The sequence below is a fragment of the Tenrec ecaudatus genome, chromosome 1 (genome assembly GCF_050624435.1).
Source record: "Tenrec ecaudatus isolate mTenEca1 chromosome 1, mTenEca1.hap1, whole genome shotgun sequence".
In the NCBI taxonomy this organism is placed as follows: domain Eukaryota; kingdom Metazoa; phylum Chordata; class Mammalia; order Afrosoricida; family Tenrecidae; genus Tenrec; species Tenrec ecaudatus.
Genome location: NC_134530.1, coordinates 170643925 through 170657600, shown reverse-complemented (window position 1 = coordinate 170657600; position 13676 = coordinate 170643925). Strand labels below are relative to the sequence as shown.

The 13676-nt window shown below is 56.2% G+C and overlaps 1 protein-coding gene across 1 annotated transcript; it reads right to left on the bottom strand.

Moving 5' to 3' along the window:
• Positions 1-4202: 4202 nt before the first annotated feature.
• Positions 4203-13676, bottom strand: CASQ1 (calsequestrin 1). The gene is made up of 11 exons (XM_075540441.1): positions 13416-13676; positions 11951-12035; positions 10877-10977; positions 10579-10690; positions 10142-10215; positions 9734-9864; positions 8339-8384; positions 7826-7880; positions 7533-7633; positions 6652-6726; positions 4203-4723 (listed from the first exon to the last, which is right to left on the bottom strand). Exons 1-11 carry the CDS (start codon positions 13674-13676, stop codon positions 4571-4573), a joined length of 1194 nt encoding a protein of 397 aa, XP_075396556.1. The 3' UTR covers positions 4203-4570.

Genomic DNA, 13676 nt, shown 5'->3' with positions numbered 1-13676 from the left:
GGCGGAGACCCTCCCTCTTCTCCCCACTGGGGTGCCCCCCTCCCTGGTGACCTTTCCATGACCAGGGTGGGTGGGTGGCTGGGACCTTGGGAAGAGCAGAGTAAGTTACAGGTTGAGAGACTTGGAAAGCCTCTGGCCTCCTGCTTCCCGGGATCACTAGATTTGGGATTTGAAAGAATTCCTTTGCTCCCCACGGAGCCCCCTCCCTGTGGGTCAGGAGGGAGGACGAGTGGGAATGATTGACTTTTCTCAGTTGTGGGGTGGAGGTAGGTCGGGATGGGGCGAGAAGAACAGGAGGACCTCCTCCTTCTCTCACCTGGGTCCATGGACCCACTTCTGGGGTGGGGTGGGGGGAGTGGGTGCCGCCGACTCCCTGGTCCCTTTTTCTCGCAGATAGACTCTTCTCCCTCCTTCCCCTCACCATGATGCAATTTTATATTCTGGGGAGAAAATGTGCAGCTATGAGTTCAGCATGCAAATATAGACAACCTGCCCAGCTGAGCCTGCTTACCAGGGCCGCCTGGCCTGCTCCGCCCCAGCGCTCGGGCCCAGCGTGGGCCATCTCTCTCACTTCCCCTCCACCCAGGGACTTTCCTCCCCCCAGGTCTCAGCCGCACTGAAAGAGGGAAGGGAGGATTGGGGAAGCGTCTTCTTTCACCCCTGTCTGCACCCCGAGGAGGTCTCTCAGCCACTCGGATCGGGTCTGGCCCTGGGAAGAGGAAGCCACCCTCCCTGATGGATGGAGGCATCCCAGGCCCCTCCCCTCAAGAACACCTCCCACCTGTCGCCATGGAGTCGATCCCAAGCTGCACACCCCGGTGGTGTGGTCCTGCTGGGCGGTGGTGGTGCTGGGCTTTCACGCCCTGCTGCCAATGCGAAGGTTTGCAGCCGCGGGAACCCGGCTAGTGGTTACCACCGTCAAGGTGACTGCGTGGAAAAGCCCTCTGATCCCAGCGGGTCTTCACCCTGTCTTCACATGGCATCTCCAGACGTTGACAACGCCAGGGCACCTACCAGCAGCAGTCTATGGAAGCTATCACCAGACACGCGGGTCGCTCGGATCTGCCCCCCTGGGAGTGAATAGAACCCAAACCTTTCGCTTCGCCCAGGAGCCTTCCAGGGAGTCACCCTGACCCTGGATGAGGCCTGGGCCCCTGCTGCTTTGGGTTCCTCGCCCACATCTGTCCTCCACCACCCTCACCCCAGGGTGCCGCAGCACACCCGCATAACCACCCTGGTGTCCATGGCATTGGCTTCTCCCACAACCCGCAGGAGGCAGGGATAATCCCTCTGAGACCCAGCGACACCGAGTGACTATCTACAGTCTTGTCGTTTCTCGGTTCAATGTCGGGTCTTCCCCAGGCAACAAGGTGCGGGTGTCAGGGACGCCATGCTGGTTCTACTCCTCCAGGGCTGCCCGCTTTGTCGGCCTGTGTCTTCACCACTAAGGCGGGGTGGCAATGCCTATGTGATAGAATTCTGATGTGGGTTAGGAGTCAAGTCTGGGGACTAATACAGAGTTTTAAAAAAATGATAACAGCTCCCTGCTGCCCTCGAGTGGATTCCATTGTGACACCTAGTGACTCAAGATGGAGACCAGCCTTATGGAAACAAACCGTTTCCTATTTCTCCCACCCCACGGGGAGTTTGAACCTCCCACCTTGCAGTGAGCTGTCCAGAGACAGGTGGTTAAAAGTGGGAGCTACTGTGTCGTCCAGGTCTTTTCACTGACCTGTGCTAGACAAACAGAACACAAAAATCCTCACCATTGGGCCGAGGAGCAACATCACAATCAACAAAGAAAAGATGGAAGCTACCAGGATTTAATTTTACTTGGATTCACAATGGATACCCTTGGAGGTGAAAGTCAGAAAATCTAATGCTGCAGCTAAAACGACTGAGGGGCACCAGAGGCAGGCGAGGGGGGTCTCCTGTGGATGCATCTGCGTGTGGACACTGGCTGGTGAATGAGGGAGCCCAAAGAAAAACGAATGCCTTCGGATTACAATGTGGGCAGAGGATATTAACGGTACAGACACATCTGGGTCGGAAGAAGTACAACCAGAGGCTCCTCAGGAGGAGGGGTGGTGGGACCCTCTTGGGCCCCTCGGGTATGCTGTCAGGGGGATGAGAACTTGGAGAAGGACATCACCACACCTGGTGAAGCCCAGGGGCCGCAGGAAAGGGGAAGGGCCCTCACGGAGATGGCGCGACACCGCGCTGCAGCAGTGGCTCAAACACGGCCCGGGCCAGGCAGTGCTTGGTTCCGTTAACCATACAGTTGCATGGCCCGTCATCATAATGTGGACTGCAAGTCCACATTGTCATCATCACATTAGCTGGTGCCCTGCTGTCTATTAAGCACGTGTTACATGGACTGGGTGGATCTACAGACCGCTAGGCTTTCTCCTCTGGCTTCCTCAGGAGTGCTTCCTGGATTTGTGTGGGGAGAGCGAAAACTTTTCATCTCAGGTCTCCTTCCTTCCCGAAGGAGACAGGCTTCCTCCAAGACACCCAGCAGCCCCTGTACCCAATCCAGGGAAAATGCAATGTGTGTTATTTCTTTGTGAGTTTGGTTAGTTGCTTGGCTCCCCCAACCCTACTCCTACTCCTCGACACTCTCCTGCAGCAGGGCCCTGGCCACCCCACAACCCCCCAGCCTCATCCCTCCATCCCCACAAACCCCCAGCCTCATCCCTCCATCCCCACAAACCCCCAGCCTCATCCCTCCATCCCCACAAACCCCCAGCCTCATCCCTCCACCCCCACAACCCCCAGCCTCATCCCTCCATCCCCACAACCCCCCAGCCTCATCCCTCCATCCCCACAAAACCCCAGACTCATCCCTCCATCCCCACAAACCCCCAGCCTCATCCCTCCATCTCCACAAACCCCCAGCCTCATCCCTCCATCCCCACAAACCCCCAGCCTCATCCCTCCATCCCCACAAACCCCCAGCCTCATCCCTCCATCCCCACAAAACCCCAGCCTCATCCCTCCATCCCCACAAACCCCCAGCCTCATCCCTCCATCCCCACGTCCAGGACTCTAGTCTGTCTTCTTCCCCCTTTGCCTTGAATGTTACAAGTCACTGATGGTGTGATTTGGGCTTTTAGCCTGCACTATCTCTTCCTCTCCCTTCCCCATACCCATCCTGTTTCTCATTGCCAGATTATGTGCCACCTCTCCCCTCCCGCACCCGCTCCACCATTCAAATCAAGCCTCTGCACAAGCCAGCTCTGGAGGCTCACTCAACCTTGCTACCGCTGCATGAGCTTCTTGTCTCTTTGTGGTCATTTGTGTCCCCAATGTGTGAGGCACAAACTGCTTGTGTCTCTGTTTCCAACAACTGAAACGTCCCTTCCCCAAAGCCTTTGTCCTCCCCCCCATCAAGCCCCACTTTTTATGGAAGGCCTAGGAAAGGCTCACTTCCCCGCCCCCCATCACCTCCCAGCCACTCTCATCTCTTTCTCTGGTGGGTCCATCCTGGGCTTTCAACCTGGATTAGGAACTGTGTGAGGCCCACACCTCTGTGGACACACAAACAACCTGGGACCCTGCCTTCCCCAGGCTCACAGGCTAGTGGTGAAGACAGATGGGCAAATGAAGAACCACAGACGGGAGTGTGCTGAGTATGCCTGTGAGGGGTGGCAGCAGGCACCCCAGGGACAACTGCAGGGAGGAGCCTGCTCTGGGGAGGCCTCTGAGGAAGTGCTGCTTGGGCACAGACCTGAACTTCAAGTCGGAGCTGCAGGGAGGGTGCTAGCCCACAGTGCGTAATCCCATAATTACATGCTGCTTTGTCCTTGTCTTCAATTGTTTAGTGTGCTTGCCTTGACTTCCCAGTGAGGTGGGAGCAGGGGGCAGGGACAGGCCTGGCACTCTGTTCTCGGAGCCTAATGGCAGTGCTGGACAGATAACAGCATGTGTTCCAAATAGGCTTGTTGACTTGGATCAATAAGCCAGGTTTCTCTGGGCTGCCTGCTTTCACTGTCTCCCAACCCATCCTAACAAGGCACTCTCACCCAAAGCCCCTCTCTGGGCCTCCTCCCTTTTATGCCGTGGTGAGACCCGTCAACACACGTCCTTGCTCAGGCTGCCCCAGATCTCTTTATTGAGGCCTCTCATTTGACCCAAATACATGAACAAGAGATTGCTGTGAAACAGCTCGCATGGTGCCCTCCCTTCCTCCTGGCCAGGGATTAGGGAGACGAAGGGCTGAGAGGGTGGGGGCGGGAAGAGGAGGGAAGGGGACCTTGCAATATGGAGATAGGGCAAGAGAAGAATCAGGATAAAGAGGGGAGAGAGTGATGGAAGAAACAAGTAATAGATGCTGGTAACGTCTGAGACAAGGCAGATGAGAGGGCTTGGCTGGCGGCTAGGGAAAAGTAGCTCCTTTCCTCATCAGAAGGGGGGTGTCGGGGACCAGCGTCTTAGCACCAGCACAGAGACCCCAATGGGTCCTAGGACAGAGAATGGCCTAGCGTCCCCAGAGGACTCGGGAAAGGACAGGGAGGCAAGAGGGAGAACGAGGAGAGCAAGTGCGACTGGAAGACGGTTGCTGCGGCAACTAGTCATCGTCGTCATCATCATCATCATCGTCGTCGTCATCGTCGTCTTCCGTGTTGATCTCTCCCTCGAGCACATCCTCCAGCCAGTCCTCCAGCTCGTCAGCCGAGGGCAGGTCCTCCTCGTCGTCCATCTCCATCCAGATGCTGTCAGCCTGGGAGAGAGCAGGAATGGGGCAGGAACCAAGTGTGTGCCAGGCCTGGGGCCCTGTCCTCACTGGCCTGCCTCCCCTCCCCATGCACCCTCTGTCACTCGTCGAGTTCCTTGGTGACCAAGGAAGCTGTCCAGGTAAGGGTCTAAAAACCAGGGCACTTCAAATGCTCATGGAGGAAAAATCCATGATCTTCCCAATCCATGCCTCCACACACTGTTTTCCATCCCTCTCTTGAGAAGAGTGGCGGTGGGACTGAGTGGAAGGAAAAGTTGGATTGACCAAGGGACCTTCTCCCGTTAGCCTTTCATCCCTGGTCACGCCACGCCGCATTTCCCAACATGACCTCCCTTTCACAGCCTTGCTGTACAACCGCTGGCCACCATCGGGCCCATGGAATAGCCCGCCACTCCTCAGCATTCAAGGCTTTCCACGGCCTGCTCTTCCAGCCCAGCCTCAGTGACCCTTGGACTCTCCAGCCGCACGAACAGCTTGCCTTTTCCTGAACCTGATATGCAATTTTCTACTTTTGGACCATTGCTCTGGCTTAGTTTTGGAAGTCTTTCCCTCTCTATTGCTCCCACTGCTACTGAGTCCATGCTGACTCACAGCAACTCCATAGGACAGGGTAGAACTGCCCTTGTGGGTTTCCAAGACTGGAACTCTTTATGGGAGTGGAAAGCCTCATCTTTCTCCCAAGGAGCGGCTGGTGGTTTTGACCTGCTGACCTTACAGGTAGCAGCCCAACTCGTAACTACTATGCCACCAGGAAGGAATTCTTCTTAATATCTGCTTGTTGGAATTAATTTTATTTCCTTTTATTTAAAGAGAACACTTATTAAATCTTTTTTTTTCACTTATTAACTCTTCGATGAGGCAAGAATGTGATAACTACAGAGACATATCATCTGAATGAGGAAGACCATTAGCTCGAGGTAATAATGGGGTCCAAGGATTTGCTGAGACACAGAGCTCTAGAAAGGACATGGGAGTCAAAGAAAACTATCACAAAAACACGATTGGTGGCAGATCAATACATCCGAGTTACTGGTGGAGCTCCCAAAGTGGGCTCTCGGGCTGTGATCGGGGCACAGCTACTGTTAGACAGAGGGCCTCACAGCATTGGTCCAGGGGCTTTCCTGAGGCAGCCGGGGCAGGACTCCGGGATATGTGACCCCAGGAAGGTGATCGCCATCCCAGATGCACCCCGGTAACCCCCTGAAGGAGATTGCCACTTCCTGGGCTGCCGCTGCTGCTGGTGGTCAAAGTAGCAATGAGGGAATTCAGTGTGGGCTCGAGCCACGTGGGGCGTCTGCTTTCACTGTCATCCCAAACCTGCAATCCGTGTGCTCAGGAAATCCACTTTAAATACCACTTCCTCTGAAGCAGACACCACTCCCCACCCCGCCCCAGCCCCCTCTGTGTTTCCCTCGCGTTTTATTTGTACTTTGATTATATACTGTTTATCAGACCTGGCCTTGCATTGTAGTTCAAAGAATCCATCTCTGCCTCCCCAGTCGAGACTGAGAATCCTAGTAACGCAAAAACTGGCTCGTTCAAATCAACAAGTGTTTTGGAAGGACCTTACATGTGCTTAAGGAGACTGCTCAGAATCGACCGGGAGAGACAGACCCACTACATGCCTAGCCATAGACAAGCCATGCTCTAGATGCCCGTGGACCCTGAGCAGGGTCAAGTTGGACATGATTCCAAACGAGACACCTGGAAATTGTTCATGGAGAGATCTGATCTAGGCCTGGAAGGATGAGCAACAGGTTTTAACAGGTGCAGGCAGGGAGAGTCCAGGCCATTAATCTTCCCCTCTAGCCAGCCCTTAGACTGGACTCAGGGTAAGACTCACCCCTGTAGAGCAGAGTAGAGCAAATCTAGCCAGGAAGCAGAGTTGGGGTCGAGGAGGGGAGAAAACTCACGTCAGTAACATTGACGACTCCTATTTGTGGGGCTGACAAGTCGATGTCAAACGTCTTCTCCCAATATGGGACCAGCTGTAGAGAAATCCCAAAGTAGCAACTTAATGGTGGCTAGGAACACATTAAGGCCAAGGTTGGGAGTGGGGTGGGGGGGAGGTAGGAGAGGGGATCAGTCCACGGATAGAGAGAAGACATGACGAGTCTGCAGTGGATGGGAATGAATGCCGCTGTCGGCATCAGAGGGAAGGGGAAGTCAGACAGGAAAACAGCTGAAATCCCTTTGGGAAAGTGTCCGAAGGGGATACTTGTTCTGTCGCCCCAAGGCAAGCAAAAGAGGAAACCCTGTTTGGATCCTAGATGTACCACGGACTCTCCTGGGCACCTGGGGCCAGCCCATCCTCTGTGGCCCTCACTTTCTACATCTTTGAAATCGGGTCCATGCACCTGGGAAATGCCCACGTCCCTCACATTTCTGTTGATTCATTCAGTTAGTTACTCATTCCACCATGAATGCTAAGTGTCGGAATTCAGCTGGGAACAAAACCATCCCCTGAGGCCTGGGCTCTTCTGTGATCAACTGTGTTACTCATATGCAGTTAGCATTCCCACCTGCTCTCCAGGACTCTGGTGTTCCTGAGGAGCCGGCGCTGGGTACAGGGGGGGGGCTGCCCACACCCTGCTCTTGGAACCATGTGTATTGTTCCCCCAAATTCTCTTTTCTTCCAGCTTCCCCCAGTGCCCACGATGTCCTTGAGCATGTGACCACCATAGCTTCTCAAAATCCCCAAATGGAGAGGTGGTCTTAGGGGTTTTGAAACAGTCTCCTGAGCTCCCCCCCCCCTTAGGATGACAGTAGCCATAGCAGGTGGTTAGCCTCTCACCAAAGGGAAGTCATCAGGGTCAATCCAGATGATGCTAAGATCAGGGTTTTCGGTGTTATCTTGGGCCACAGCCTTGAGCGTCTCTAAGAACTCGTATCCATCTTGGAAGGAACACAAGTGAGAAGTAGGAGGCATAGTGGGGAGTCAGGAGGCACAGAGGAAATGAGAGTCAAAATCTATTTCCCTCCCACCCACCCACAACTCCGGTCTTCAGCCCGAGGCTGCTTGCAAACAAACACTCTGCTCCAACAAGCACATGCCACCCCGCGCGCCATTCAGGCTTCCTCCCTCACCGGGATCTGCTTCCTCTGCAAAGGCAACAATGTGGATTCCATCCATATCGTCCTCCTGGGGGGATCGGGAGGAGGGCGGGTGGTCAGTCAGGTCTACTCCTTGAAGTGGAAGAGTCCAGAACAGACCCCAAGCTTTCCTCAACCCTGAATTGGTGGAGCTCCAGCTTCGGGCCAGGTATGTTTTTGCGGTGGGAACCCTTTTCCAAGAGATACTGCCCTTCCCTTCGGGACCCCACACCTCCTCTGGAACCCCGTCGCCCCAGAGCTTGGGAGCTCTTCCCATGTCATCTCCATCCGCTATGCTTGCCTCCCAATTCCTGCTAAGTCCTTCCGAACAGAACACCGTCAGCCTTTGCTGGTGCGCGGCCTTTTCCACAAGCAGGGGAAGAGGAGCAGAGAGCGGGATGTTCCCAGGACCTGGGCGCTCAGCCACCTTCGCTCCCTAGGGCCTGGCCCAGCCAGAGCCACTCACCCAGGTCTCCTACATGCTTTCCGGCCAGGTCTCATACTCACCCAGGTCTCATACATGCTTTCCGGTTTCAGCTTCCTCAGGGTGGATCTAGAAGAGAGGATGGCAGGTCACGCCATGGTACGGAACCCTGTCTTGCAACTGGCTGAGCGCTAGACTGGTAGCCATCCAAAAGGTTGTAGGCCCAAGCCCACCCAGTGACTCCGACCTGGGGAGAAAGACCTGAAGGTCTGGTTCCATAAAGGTCACGGCCAAGAAAACCCCATGGGGTGGTTTCACTCAGTCACCTTGGGGCTGCTCTAAGGGGGAATCAATCCACTCATGGGACAGCCCCACGTCTCAGTAGGTGAGGAGGAAGACCCTCTCAGATGGCTTCCTTGGCAGAGGCTGGCTCTTGCTCATGTCCGGGACCCAGACAGCTTGGCGCTCAGAACAAAGGCACCTGACCACATGGATGCTCTGGGCACCAGAGCATGGGTGCCCAGCGAGGGGAGTTGGGAGAGGGGAGTTGGGCACAGGGGATGGAAGAGGCGCTTTGGGAGGAAGTGAAGAGCACCGGGCTCAGGCGTGCCCATGGATTCTGCCAGGCGAAGAGGGCCATGACCTAAGAGAAGCGATTGAGGGGAAGTAGCATGTACCCTGAGGGATGGGCATTCCCGGTTGGAAAGCACTGTGAAGGGAGAGTTGTGTGTGTGCGCACGTGTGTGACAGGACTTCTCAACCTCGCACTACTGACATTTTGAGCTAAAGCAGTCCTGGCTTGGGGGGGGTGGGGGGTGGGACTGGTCTGCGCCGGATGGGGTGTTCAGCAGCACCCCTGGTCTCTACCCACTAGAGGCAGTAGAATTTTCCCAACCAAAAATGGCTCCTGACACTGATTGCCACATAATCCCCGGAGGGCAAAAATCTCCCCCTTCTCCCCATTGAGGACCACCCTCACCGAGTAACACATTTGGACAAACCAGGGAGAGACCTGGGTTGGCACCCTCGTGCCCACCCGCCCTGCGGGACTTCTTTTCATGTTGCTGCACACTCTCTGAGCAGCTCTTCGCTCAACGTCCGCCAGCCGCTGCCAGCTCACAGCGACCCTGGAGGGCCGGGGGGCCTCCTCTGTGAGCTCCCTCAAATGTAGCTCTTTATAGGAGTAGAAAGCCCAGCCTTCTGAGGAGCAGCCCAAGGCATAACCACCAGGCTACCAGATCGCCTAAAGGACTAACTCCAACACGAGGGACAGATAGAGAGCCCTGCCTCGCTGACCTGGGTGGTGTAAAACTACAAGTTCACTTTGAACTTGTGGGGCTCAAGGTTAGACGCTGGGAGGCAGGACAGGCTGCAGAACTGCCATTGCCTTGAGGAGCCCGGCACCCCTGAAGCAAGTCATCTGCAGGTGAGATCACATCCAGGCCAGGTCTTCTAGCCCAAGGCAGCCTGCTCCTCACCTCCTGTGTTCCTCCACGAAGCTGACAATCTCCTCTTCGCTGTTGGGCTTGTCCGGGATGGTCACTGGCTCGTCCATGAAGGCCTCATAGAAATCGATCTCGTTCATCTTCAGGGTCAGCTTCTTGGCCACCTTTGGGGGGAGGGGAGGAGAGCAGGGAGGAGTGGAGCCGGGGACGTGGGAGCACGCTGAGAAGCAGTATTTCTGGGAGGGAGCCAGGGAACTGGGTCCCAGTCGTGTCCTGGTCACTGAGCCATTGAATTTAGTTCTTAACCTAGGGCCCTTTGCAGTTAGAAAATCGGGAGGGCAGAGAGGGTCTGGGGGAGTGCTGCCCTGTGGAAGGGTGGGGTGCCCCCCCCCGGAGGTTTCAGGCACAGAGGCAGGAGGGCAACGTAAGGTGAGGGAGAACCTTGCTGTCGAAGGTGGCGAAGAAGGGGATGTAGGGGTGGAACTCTTCCGCTGCATCTTCATAGGCTTTGAAATCTGCAGGGGGAGCAGGAGGTCAGTCTCCTGGGGGAACAGCCCCCACCTGCCTCTTTCCAAGTCTTCTTTGGTAGAACTCGGTGGGATTGCAGTAAGAAGTTCATCCTGAGAACCCCACCCCCTCCCCACCCTCTGAGAGGGGGTGAAACATAGCAGGGATGCAGCGGGGGGAGGGGGGGAGACGGTGCATTGGGGGACACCCAAAGCAGAGCGCTGTGACAGCTGGTGGAGGTGGCTGGGGGCAGGGAGAAGAACCAGTGCAGGGAATGAGGAGCAAGATGCTGAGAGGCGGCAGATGCTGAGAAAGAACAGATGAAAAGGGGGATCCGGGCAGGGGAGCAGAAGAGTTTACAGGTCACTCACGCTCCGAGTCTTTGTTCTTGAAGTAGCCAATGAGTTTGATATCATCCTCGATATTATTGAATGCCTGCAGCTCTCGTTCACCCTCAATCAACTCCACAGGGTCCTCTAGGACCTGGGAGAGTAGGGGCGTTAGAGGAAGAGAGTGGGTTTCTATCCTTATTGGGAGGGTGTATGGGGAGAGGAAGGCTGGGGAACCAGAGGGAGGGCAGGGCGCTGTGCGTGTGTGTGCATGTGTGTAGGTTCATAGGGGGACAGGTGGGGAGTCAGAGCTGGCCATCAGGTCCAAGGGAATTCTCACATCAAGCAGAAACTCCACCAGGGTGTCAGCTGAAAACTCGCCATCATACTCAATGACCTCATCTCCCTTGAACACGTAAACGCTGTCCTCTTCTGTTAAGCCTGGGGAGTCAGCCAGGGGCCAGCCATGAACCCAACCTCCTCGCAGATTCAAGGATCCAAATCCCGGCCACACTCCTGCTCAGGCCCACATCCTCTACCTAGCCCTGTCTTGCCCTGCTCTCCTCCACTGCCTCCTACCTCCCTACCCACCTGTGTCTTGGATTTAGTCTAGGATGCTAGCCTAAGGAGAGAACCGGGAAGGAAGGATTCCAGCCAACGTTTCTTCCTTTCTCTGCCTGCCATAGCTGTAGATGAAGATTCAGGCTACTTCCTCGGACGACTCCAATCTCGGATTCCCAGTCCAGCCCTTAGCCCTCTGGGATGATGGCAAGAGGTTATTACTGACGAATGACTTCATGATGGCTGACCACTCCCCTCCCCCTCCATAACAGGGGTCCAGGTCCAGTCTGTGCTGCCCCCTGGTGGCAGGGCTCTGTAGGGGGGTGAACAAGGCGTCTACAGAGGACCCTCCAGCCCTGCACCTATCTTTCTTGCAACCTCCACCCCTCCAGCATCTAAGATCGGCTTTGGGGCTTCAAGAGGGACCAGCTTCACCCACTACGGGGATTTCTGTGTGGGTCTCTATCAGTCAGGAGAAGCTGAGCTCTCTGGCCAGAAGGCTTCCTTCCTTCCCATCTGATTTCCACTCCCGCCTTTCGGAGTAAGGAGCCTGGGTGGCGGCGCTGTGGGAGAAGCGTTGGGCTGCTAACCTCGGGGTTGGTGGTTCAAACCCACAGGAACAGGAAAAAGACGAGGCTGCCGGGTCCCGTCCCATAAAGATTTACAGTCTCAGTGCCCCCTATGTTGCTGTGAGTTGCAATTGTATGGATGGTAGTGGGGAGGCAAGCTGAATTAGCCTGGCTGCCTGCCACTCATACACCTGAGTTGTCCCCACCTTCGCCGCCCCCAGTCTCACACAGCTCCCTCCTTACCCCACCCCGTCCCGGCTCTGCCCTGCCCCCGCAGCCCTTACCTAGCTTCTTGGCCACAGCTGCATCCTTCTCAGAGTCCACCAGTCCAAACCCAACACCTTTGTCTTCTAGGACTTGAGCTGCTAACTGGAAGGAGTCATTGGGGTTACAACTCAGCTTTGGCATTCACGTTAACCCCCAGTGGAACATTCCCAATTTCCCTACAGCCGGACTCTGTGGGTCCCGAGTTCCAGTTCATGCTTCACTGCTAGTTTGCAGTGCACTCCTGAGACTGCTCCTGAAGGGCTGGGCGCAGGACCATCCTGGCAAGGCCAGGCCCCTGGGCGGCATTCTTCAATGGGAAGAAGGGTGTGGGGCGGGGGGCTAAGGCTTTGGCTGGAGGGTGGTGGGGAGAGTGGCCAGGAGTCTGGGCTGCTCTGGGGATTGGGGAAAGCCAGATTGCTGTGGGGGCAGTTTCCTGTGTTCTCCTCTTTGTCACACCCCCACCTCCCCGCCCTAGAGGATAATAGGACTTGGGGACACCTCACCTTCACTAACTGCTCAGACTATTCTCAGGTGACAGCCTGCCAGCAAGCCCCTGGGGCCTTGCCTCCTTAAGCCTTCAAGTGAGCCTCAACCCTCATCCATTCAGCCTTGGGGGGGCTCCCAGCATCACCCCCACAAAGACTCAGTGCTGTGATTCACAGGGTGGTGGGAGGGGAGGAGTTGGCAAGTGATACTGAGCACCCAGGATAAAAATACTCAGCTCATCCATCAGAGGCCAGGCTCAGCTCTCAACACCGGGCAGTGGCCACCAGAAAGGCGAGTCCAACAGCCTCGGTGCCTCACCCTCCAGCTAAGGCTTGTCTGCACCACAGAGCTGGGGAAGGGGCCCCATGGGATGACATCGCCCCCAACTCCCTCTCTCCTTTGTGCTTGAAATACGCTTGTGTGGTGGGGAGACTTCCCCTCAAGAGATGATGGGAGAGGTGCTACCGGGCCTCCGTCAGGCACAAGAATTTTCCAATCTGGGCGTCCAAGTTGGTCCAGTGGGGACTGATGGGGCATGAGGGTGGGGGAGGGAGGGAGAGGGCACCAGCTTAGGCATAGCGTACAGTCAATATGGGTGCCAGTACCTGGGGGGCACAAGGAGACATAGTGGGGGAGATATTGACATCTAGCCATGAAATAAAGTGGCATGCCAACCAGATCCGTAGTGTTTAAATGGACACTTGGTTTAAGTGGCCTCTTGGGGTGCAGGCCTCGGTGCTGACGAAGAGAGGGCATGCACTGGGCTTGGAGAGTGGGTTTGTGGGGTGGGACCCTGCCCTGCAGTTGCCCCCTTCCCTTGAGGCCTCCCTTTCATTTCTGCCCCTCCACCAAGGGCACCCCGCTACCAGCCTGGCCTAGCTCTCTCTGCCTCCCACAGCACCGGGCAGAGGCTCCCTCTCATTGCCGACCTGTGGTGGAACTTTGGGGTTTTAGCTAAGGCCGTCAGCCCTGCCCCCCTCCCCCGGTCCCCCTCACCTCTAGGATGAGCTCCTCCATCTCAAACTGCCTCTGCGAGGCCTTGTCGTCCTCCGGGGGGTCGTGGTAGAGCAGGGCCAGCACCTCATACTTCTTGAACACGTTCTTGTAGTTCTTCGCGTTGACGTTGACGACGCGGTCCACGCCGTCGTACTCGGGGAAGTCCAGCCCGTCCTCCCCCTGCACCCCGGACCAGGGCGCCCCCAGCCCCAGCAGGAGCAGCAGTACCAGTCTCAGCCCTGCCGCCGCCGTCCTGCCCAT